General features: G+C 43.4%; 1 protein-coding gene across 1 annotated transcript in view; it reads right to left on the reverse strand.

Moving 5' to 3' along the window:
* LOC140339871 (guanylate cyclase 2G-like) overlaps nucleotides 1–4,055 on the reverse strand; it is a 20,484-nt gene extending 16,429 nt beyond the window's left edge. Inside the window, exons 1-4 of the mRNA XM_072424781.1 lie at nucleotides 4,052–4,055; nucleotides 2,055–2,359; nucleotides 1,004–1,352; nucleotides 786–910 (exon numbers count right to left, since the gene is read on the reverse strand). Of these exons, the coding sequence (XP_072280882.1) occupies nucleotides 786–910; nucleotides 1,004–1,352; nucleotides 2,055–2,359; nucleotides 4,052–4,055 (783 nt within the window). The remainder of the gene's footprint in view (nucleotides 1–785; nucleotides 911–1,003; nucleotides 1,353–2,054; nucleotides 2,360–4,051) is intronic.
* Between the last annotated feature and the right edge of the window lie 6,392 nt (nucleotides 4,056–10,447).

Here is a 10,447-nt window from a genome sequence, read left to right on the forward strand (position 1 = left end):
AGCATCAAGGACATCACTAAAGAGTCACACATGTTAATCAGTGAATGCAATGCTACAGGAAGCTATCAGAGGACCCATATAGTATAGAATTCTGGGAACAGTCATAGATCTAGACCAACCTTTCTCAAACTTTCAAGCCTGGGGGAACCCTTAATATACCTTATATTATTTGGGGATATATATGATGTGCCCAGTTCATGGTTAATTACCTTTATGGTCTTTGGGATGAATGGCTATTGCATTGTTGACCACAGGGAAGAATGCCACCCTTACAGACACTCAAATAGATCTTTGGTTTCAGTGGTACCTGGCTCATTGCTGCTTGGAAACTCAGCCTGAGGGAGCCCTTGAAATAATTTGAAGGTCTCAGGGAACCCTTTCCAATATTTATGATATGCCTAATTCATGGTGTATTACTTTGGAGGTCAATGGGATAAATGCTTCTTATGTTTTTGGACAAAATTGGCATCGGTAGTAACTGTCCAAAGAGGCACCAATTGCTTATCTCTCAAGGAACCCCTAGCAGCCTCTAGAGGAACCTTGGTTGAGAATCACCAATCTAGTCTTAGACTGGAAACATATTGCACGAAATTATTGGGGATCATTTCTTGCAAATCGTTTCTTGAGTACCAATAAAGCCCCATGCTCTTCAAAGGGAAAAATCAATATCTAAAGTAGGAAAGGGATGGGCAAAGTAAAATTTGAGCAAAACAGACCATTTTCTGCAGGGTCCCCATGGGTGGCGCAGTAATTAGTAGTTGGGGCTCCAACTCTTTCCTACTCACCAGGAAACCGCTGACTTCAAACTGCTGCACCATTATAAAGACGTAGCGCCCGTCCGTTAATCTTTGTTTCTCCGCCTCCTGTAAGATCAATTTGGCATCGTCTGAGCTGGTCACTAAAATGATCACTGAAACAAAAAAATATTGAAAACAAATCAATACAATGATTGTAATGACAGCTCTACATAGTCACAGTTTATTCACCCAGTTTTTTTTTTTACCTCGAGCAGCTGAAGCGACCAATAAAAGATTTTCCTGAAGACTGTCCAAATTCCCCGGGTCATATTTAATCTTGGCTGTGATGGTGAAATTGATGGCCAGTTGGGTCTCCAAAGACATCCAGAGTTCATCGATTTTCTCCCAACTTGAGCCCTCTGCGGCTCCTCCAAACAGAGCGATATAGTGCCATTCAAAATACTTTAATGTCTTCTCCAAGGCTTCGGAGATTCTCTGGAGGGGGGACACCATTTTCACATAGGTATCATAAACACGCACGTTATCCAGTTTGGGTGTCTGACTTACAAATCCGAACATGGGAATATTCCAAGAGGAGGCCAGCAAACCGGTGACCTGGAAGGAGACAGAACAGAACCAAGAAAAACAGGAATTTATGCTAAAATCTACTTCCTTGTCATGGAGTGAGCTACAAGGCTAAAGTCCAAAAATAAGTTTATCCCAATATATATATTTAGGCACAAAATCATAAAATGTGTTTTTATTATTTTGTTTCTTGTTTTCTTTTTTTTATAAGTTCTGCCTGCATTGTTTATTCTCTCATTGTACATATTTAATTTAAATCAATGTATTTGTGTGTTACCAAACTTGAATTGAGATGACCTCAATATCTTTCTTTTATTGTAATTTTACTTGTATTGTGTTATAATAAATATTCCTATTAATAATATTAACTTCTTTTGGCCCTGATGAAAGGGAGAATTGGTCACTAAAACGTGTCGGAATTATGTTTCTTTTTTGTTTGTTAGCTTTTTCTTTTGGATAAAATATTTGGATTTCAAATTTGTGGCACTTAAATCTCAGATTAATTTATTGGGAGGAAATTAAATATTATATTTTTGTCAGTGAAACAGGAAGAGAGAGAATATTTCTAATGAGAATGGATGATCCAGTGACACGTAGGGATTTTTCCTCACTTAAGAAAGGAAAACTCCCCAATGGGAAAAAAAATTTTACACCCTTCAACACATGGGGAAAAAAAGGATTTTAGTTTCAATATACCTAAAGCTTCATAGTACTATAGAATGCCCCACTTACCTCGGCTGCTTCTGGACAAACCGGCCCAAATAGCACAGCGATTTTTTGTTTCTCACACTGGCCAATGAATGCATTGAGGGAAGTTTTGGTGTTGCAGCTACAATCGGCATAAACAACTTCAAAGGTCCGGTTACCCAACAGTTCCAAATCCCATTCCTTGGAGATCTTGTCGATGGCCAATTGGATTGCAGAACCCAGACGCTGAGCACTAAAGGGATACGAGAAGTTCCAAGGTGCCTGGAAGCCCAGAAATACTTTTGACCCTGGTCCTTCTGGGTCATCGACTCTGCTCGTCAAATGAGACTCTGAAAAGAGAAAACAGATGCAAAATGCACAGAGGATGAGCAGCATTGTGGAGGGAGCACGGCAGGGTCAAGCAACAGGCACTGATTTTTTTTTTCCCCACCCAGGGCATGAAGACCGTGGAGGCGTTCGATCCAACCTACTTATACCTGATATCTGTCGAATTCTCCTGTGTCTTCTACATGTCTCTTAATAAACAGCCCTCATTAGCAGAGACGCAGCCCGCAGTGACAGCTGAGGTCCCCGTTGGCCCTTAATTCTGTAACCCTTTGAGGGCCGTCTCTGCGGATGGCAATTTTACCCTGGAGCTTAAAAAGATCACAAATGCTATTTTACTTTGCATTTGTGCAGTATTGTTTTTGACACATGTTTGTTATAAGGCCGTATATAAAAAAAATCAAATATATTTTACAAACTTTTTTGATAGTTCACAGTCCCATAAAAATAGAATTTGTACCATTGCTGTGCACCATCTTTCAGAAGAATGTTTTATGCTATGAGTTACATATAGAAGGTTATTTATGAACAATTCCAATAGTGTGTCCTTCAATAAAAATTGCTTGTAACATTTGCCAGCCAATAGGAGAACCTGCTGAGCACTTTAGTATCTGGCTGAAAAGACAATATTTACCTTATCAACCATTCATACTCATTTCTCCCACCAGCACCATTGTATAACGTGAATGTTTCCGTTCACTGGTGTCTTTGTCCTTCACTGAGCACAAAGTAAAAGTTTCCTACATTATATATTCATTTACACTGAATTACTCTTTAAAGGATATTTTTAAGTACGATTGCCCATGTCTACCTAATATGTACAATTGCCTATCTCAATTAACACAAAAAAACAGTTTCTAAATTTAGAATTCAACTCCTAAATAGATCCCTGAGTTGGGAAAAGCCAGACTTGTTTTCTTGCACTTCTTTGACCATGAACTCCTTCGTATACCAAAGTATTTCAATGTGAAGCCATCTGTGTGACAGATAAAGTTTGGCTGAAATTGGGTCATAAAACAAGGCAATGATCCCAACACACCAGCAAATCTACAACAGAAATGCTGAACAATGAAAAGAATCAACGTGCCACAATGGTCCAGTCCAGACCTCAACCCCATAGAAATACTGTGGCAGAACCTTACGACAGCTGTGCATAAAGAAATGCCTACAACCGTGGTACAATAATGTGGTAAAAAAAAAGGTATCATGTCCTGTTTACTGACGGGTTTCACCTACAGGCAACCTCAGGGGATTTGTTAAGAGCGTTACGGTGCTAGGTTAGGCAGCTTACTGATGATCTTCTCTATAGATGTTAGCGCAGATGTGCTACAATAGTCCAGTCTAGACCTCAACCCAATAGAAATTCTGTGGCAGAACCTTACAAGAGCCATGCATAAAGAAATGTCTTAATTAATTCAAGCAATGTTGTAAAGAAGAGTCGGAAAAATACTCCACAATAATGTGGTATCAATCGATAAGGTTATCCAAAAAATGATAAAAAGACAGAAAAGTCTGGGTTTTTTTTACCGGCATGTTCAAATTGTATTGTAGAGATAACATTATGGTGAATCAAATTGACATTCACATATCTCAATACAGTATCAATATGATAGAATGGTCACTCCCATTTCAAGGTTCATGGGAATTAGTACCTTATACAAAGATATACAAGAAGGTATAAAGTCTAGTTTACTGACGCATTTCGCATACAGGGGATTTGTTGAGAGTACTAGGTTAGGCAGCTTACTTATGGTCTTCTCCATAGGTGCCAGGTCTCTGGCTGTCTTTCACATCTGCACTAGCACCTATGGAACTCTTCCATACGTTTCTCTGCTTCAAAGCTCAAGGGTGTTTGGTTTGCTAGTTTGATTTTATCTATGAGGAATGTTCCTTGCGAAGACTTTTTCAATTATCAGTAAGCTGCCTAACCTAGTACAGTAAAGCTACGTACACACGGCAAATTTTTATTGCCCGATAATCGGCATCGGCCAAATATCGGGCGAAAATCTGCCGTGTGTACAGTCGGTGTTGTCCATCGTCCGAACGACCGTCCTGCCGGATCCACGGACGATGGATGACAAACGATCCTAATGAAAGGGAAGAGGGAGAGCGCGCAGCAGGGTGCCGCTCCGTCGCTCTCCCCCCTCCCCTCTCCATAGAGCAGAACGGTGCTGTATGTACAGCACCATTCATGCATCGTGCAGTCCCTTGTCGTTGGAAAGGATCGTGAAAGATCCTTTCCAACGACAAAAATTGCAGAGACGTTATACCTTCTTTTATTTATTTAATTAATTAGGGATTTCTTTATATAGATATAAGGTAGCACTTCCAATGAAGCTTGAAATGGGAGTTACCATTCTATATTCATTAAACTGGAATCAGATATGTGAACATCAATTTAATTCACCATAACTTTATCTCTACAATATAAGTTGAACTTGCTGGTAGAAAAAACCTAGACCTTTCTTTTCTGATTTTGCTTAAGTAAGGACTAGTAACCAATGTGTAAAAGATTAAAAATGATGATTAATAAAAATGGTTCTAGGAGCTGTTGAATCGTGGGGTGTACTTAGTTTTTCACACATGGATTTTGCAGTTTTGGTAATTTTGTGGAATCTATTTTGTGTTGTTTTTTACTTGGGGTTGAAATGTAATCATTTTACAACCAGTGGATTTTCATTAAGTCTTGATATGTTAAAGCTTAGAATAGGAGGGTGTACTTACTTTTTCTCATGACTGTATATAGATAAAGGTTGGACAGATAGATCATCGATAGATAAACATTTGATATATTTATATATAAATCATAGATAGATCAGACCAGTATGCTGACATTAGTTACATCATCATTTTACTCTTCCTCCTTCAGGAAATATAATGAGCTTCCTCTAATGACCGCGGTCGGTTCCTGCACAATTGGAAGGGCATTCGGGTTAAACTGACGATTGATTGAACGCGGAGTTTCTTTTTTTTCCTAGAAACCAGAGTGCTGCAACATCAGGATTAGTATAATTAGAGAAGCGTCATGGCTGATCTGCATGGCACAGATAGGGATGGGGGATGAAATGGAGACATCACAATTCACCATTATTGGTATACAGACCCGATTCACCATAACCGGGGCACCGGGGTCATTGAGGGCAGAGGTGTCAGTGCCCTTTTCCTAAAATGTATTCAAAATGTAATACATTGCAGTCCTTAGATGATTTATGTTTTACTTCACCATACAATGGTATATTGCGGCATATAATGGCCATAGTGGGTCCAAGAGCTAGCAATTAAAACTTCGACACCTCCTCAGGATGTCGCTTTTAACCAGATGATATGTAGCTAACTGATTTTTAACCCAACCTCAGCACAAGTTCTAGGAATTTGACTGGCGTGAGATAATGACGGTGGATTCAGGTTGATTATCCCCTGGAGGTAATTATACTGAGACACAAACATAATCAGGGACCCCCCAGGGAGAAATAACTACCCCGGGTACAGTGCACAGGAAGTCCTGAACACCTGGCCCGCTCCAGGGAATTCACCGAAAATGAATTTATTATGTCTTCATTCTTCTAATTAAAATATCACAGCCATTGTGTCCCTGGGTACCGGAGTTCCCTGGCACCAAAATCATAAACTGATTTATTATGGATTATTGTAACAACCTCCAGCCTGGGTGGGTGGACTTATGGTGGTCTGGTTTAGGACAGAGGTTGTGCAGATGTGCCCGGTATGATGGCGCCCTCTTCTGTATAGGAAAAGATCTGCCTGGTATAATGGTGCCCTCTTCTGTATAGAATAAGATCTGCCCGGTATGATAGCGCCCTCTTCTGTATAGAATAAGATCTGCCCGGTATGATGGCTCCTTCTGTATAGAATGAGATCTGCCCGGTATGATGGCGCAGCCCTCTTCTGTATAGAATAAGATCTGCCCGGTATGATGGAGCCCTCTTTTGTATAGAAAAAAGTCTGCCGAGTATGATAATACCCTCTGCTGTATGGAGGTCTGTCCAGTATTATGGTGCTCTCTTCTCTATGAAATAATATCTGCCTGGTATGATGGGGCTCTCTTCTGTATGGAATAGGATCTGCCCGATATGACGGCGCTCATTATTATGGAATAATATCTGCCTGGTATGATGGCATTCTCTACTGTATGGAATAATATCTGCCCTGTGTGATGGCGCCCTCTTCTGTACAGAATATTATCTGCCCTGTGTGATGGCGCCCACTTCTGTAGAGAATAATATCTGCCTGGTATGATGGCGCCCTCTTCTGTATAAAATAAGATCTCCTTGGTAAAATGGCGCCCCCTTCTGCATAGAATAAGATCTCCCCAGTGTGATGGTGCCCTGAGGCACCCTTGTAGCACCTTCCTTCCTTCCTAAACTTTTCATATTAGGTAATGAATAGTGGTGTCATCCTCAGCCTACACAATGAGAATAATTGTGTGAATCTTTAGACTCCCTGAAAACAGGTGAAACATTCCCTCTTCCTTATTCCAGCCACATGAAGCAGTTTGCTTGTGTCCGGATCTCGGCATCCAGGCCTCGGCTTTCATTTTTTCCTTCTGGGTCATGTGACTTGTCGAAGAATCAATGCGTCCGCCTGGCCTTTAAACCTTTTTATAATAATTGCTGCAATGTTCAGATAAGGTTCACAACCATCACTTATCACCAAATGGTTCCAAACTCTACGGAGCCGGGGCCCCATCCACTACCCCCCTCCCCCCCAAGGTCAGGTGAATCTGATTACTACAGTATTAATGATAAAATAAAGAAGAACTCTGACTCGTTCCATTGGGCCTCATAACACAAACCATGCAGTGGTGAGGATGCAGAAGGAGCCTCTGCCACCCAATCACATGTGTGCATGCATGATCTCAGTGATCAGATTGCAACATTGTTCCTGGGTCTATACCCCAGCAGTGCCCAATATAAAGGGCTCCCACCATCCCTGGGCTGGGTTCCTGGGTCTATACCCCAGCAGTGCCCAATATAAGGGGTTCCTACTATCCCTGGGTCATGTTCCTGGGTCTATACCCCAGCAGTGCCCAATATAAGGGGTTCCTACTATCCCTGGGTCATGTTCCTGGGTCTATACCCCAGCAGTGCCCAATAGGAGGGGCTCCCACCATCCCTGGGCCGGGTTCCTGGGTCTGTACCCCAGCAGTGCCCAATATGAGGTGCTCCTACCATCCCTGGTCCGGGTTCCTGGGTCTATAAACCAGCAGTGCCCAGCCCAATATGAGGGGCTCCTACCATCCCTGGTCTGGGTTCCTGGGTCTATACCCCAGCAGTGCCCATTATGAGGGGCTCCCACCATCCCTTGGCTGGGTTCCTGGGTCTATAACCCAGCAGTGCCCAATATGAAGGGCTCCTACCATCCCTGGGCCGGGTTCCTGGGTCTATACCCCAGCAGTGCCCATAATGAGGGGCTCCCACCATCCCTGGGCCGGGTTCCTGGGTCTTTACCCCAGCAGTGCCCATTATGAGGGGCTCCCACCATCCCTGGGCTGGGTTCCTGAGTTTATACCCCAGCAGTGCCCATTATGAGGGGCTCCCACCATCATGTTATACAGGAGCAGCATCCAGGACTTTATTTGCCCCCTTATGACCCGGAATAAAATCTCTCAGTCCATCTCCAGGCGGTGACAACGATCCCTGGATATTGGACTATTTCAAGGATCCTTATCTCCGTCTGGTTTGTGATTGACCTTTCCCCTCCGGTCACCTACTGACACAGAGACTCACAGATAGTGCTGGTTACTGGCTTAACTAGTCCTAGGGGTCGGTGTTGCAATACTAATAAACTACAAAGGGTGGGGGAGGAGCTGCAAACAACCTGAAAAATTAAATTGTTGCTTATGAGAAGGTGATGATGAAATACCAGATCTCTACCAATTTCTCATTTAAAAAATGATCACTAAATTTTTTATTCCCGCGAAAAATCACTACTACTTTAATAAATATTGCCATATATGGAAATGGCCTGACCCAGCAGCTCCTAGTGGGCGGGCTTTAGAGATAGAGGCAGGGCTGTCAATCAGGAAAGTAGTGGGTGGGGCTTGGTGAAGTCTCCTGCAGAATCATTCTCTTACACCATTGCAGTACAAGCAGGGGAAATCTTTGGGAGTGACAACTCTGATATTAGGGGAAGTGCGGCATATCTGCCACCCCATCACAGGAAGCCACATTAGGTGGCAGGGTCTACAGGTAATTGGTGGATTTTGCAGAGGGAAAAATAGAAAACTGAAAGTGTAGGTAGATTTATAGTTAAGAAAGTTAAGAAATAAGAACTGGGGGAAAAGGGAACAGAGAGATAAAGAGGGGGGAGAAAGAGAGGGAGAGGGGATTGAGAGCAAAGAAGGAGACAGTGGGAGAGAGGGGGGAAGGGGGAAGAGAGATTAGGAGGAAGAAGGAAGAGGGGAAAGAGAAAGAGAGGGGGGAGGGAAAAATAAAGGGAGGAGAGAGAGGAAAGAAGACAATGGGAGAGATAATTGGAGGAAGAGGGGATTGAGAGAAGATGGGTGAGATAGAAAAAGAGAAAGAGGGAGAGAGTGAGTGAGTGAGGGAAAAAAAGAGGGGAGAGAGGGGAAAGAAGAGGACAGTGGGAGAGAGGGAGAGGGGGAAGAGAGAATAGGAGGAATAAGGAGGAAGACGGGAGAGAGAGGTAGAGTGGATTGAAGGATGGAGATAAAAGGGGGACGAGAGAAAGAGAAGGAAGAGAGAGTGGGGAGAAAGAGAAACAGATACAGAGAAAAAAGAGGGGGAGAGAGAGGATGGAAGAGAGAGATGGAGAGGGGAGAGAGAGTAGGAAGTTTAGAAGATGGAAGAGGAAAGAGAGGGAGGGGGAAGGGGAAACAGAAGGGGGGAAAAGTGGAAAAGAAGAAGGAAGTGGGGGAGAGATAGAGAGGACAGAAGAGAAAGAGAATAAAGAGAGGGAGAAATAGAAGGGGAGAAAAAGAAGAAGGGAGAGAGGCAGAAGAAAAAAGAGGGAGAGAGAGAGGAAAGAAGAGGACACTGGGAGAGAGAATTGGAGGAAAAGGGGATTGGGAGAAGAAGGGCGAGATAGAGACAGAAAAAGAGAGGGGAAAGAGAAAATTAAGGGGGGAGAGGAGAGAAGGAGAAAGAGAGGGGAAACAAAGGGGGGAGAGAGGGAGAGTGGGAAGAGAGAATAGGGGGAATAAGGAGGAAGATAGGGGATAGAGGTGGAGGGGATTAAAGGATGGAGGGAGAGATAAAAGGGGGGCGAGAGAAAGAGAAGGAGGGGAGAGAGAGACGGAGAGGGGAGAGAGAGTAGGAAGTTTGGAAGATGGAAGAGGAGAGAGGGAGAGGGAGGGAGAAATAGAAGGGGGGAAGCGGAAGAGAAGGAAGTAGGGGAGAGATAGAGAGGAGAGAAGAAAAAGAGAGGAATGGAGAGGGGAGAGAGGAGGAATGGAGAGAGGAGGTATTGAGAGGGAGAATGGAATAGAGAGAGGATAAATAAATTTAACACAGATGTCATCCTGTACAGATCTCTGCACTGTATGTGACCTCTGCAAATTCAGCACCAGCAGCAGGTCCTAGCTCCACATTGAGATGTTGTAATGCCGACCCCTATTGATCATGCCGCCCTAGGCCATAGCCTAGGTGGCCTTGTGGGAAATCTGGCCCTGATAACAAGGGGTTCATGGGGCCCTTGAAAGTTCCCACCCACACAGACTGCTGGATCCTGTCCATGCTACCCCACCACTAAATAGTTCAACGTCTGGTCAGTGAGTGAGGAAGCCAATAAGAAGTTCCTGCTTATGTGATAATGTCATAGCCTGTAAAGGGGTATTCTAACCTTCTGTCATGGTGTAAAACCCCTTTGCAGACCCATGAGGCCTGTGTGAGAATTCTCATACAATTCTCTTGGATGAGACGTCAGAAGCCTTCGCAGGCTCAGTGCTGTCATTGCAATGCTATCAATGACAGGTTCTCTTTAGTTCCTCTGCAGCTTATTGGCATTTTGAAGCCATTTAGGGATTGCAGATTGTGCAAAGATCTTGGTGTCACCTGTGAACCCGCTGTGTACAGCTCGTCACCGACAAAAAGATTCCACCTTTGTACCTATTGCAG

Source organism: Pyxicephalus adspersus, chromosome 10 (assembly GCF_032062135.1).
Source record: "Pyxicephalus adspersus chromosome 10, UCB_Pads_2.0, whole genome shotgun sequence".
NCBI lineage: Eukaryota > Metazoa > Chordata > Amphibia > Anura > Pyxicephalidae > Pyxicephalus > Pyxicephalus adspersus.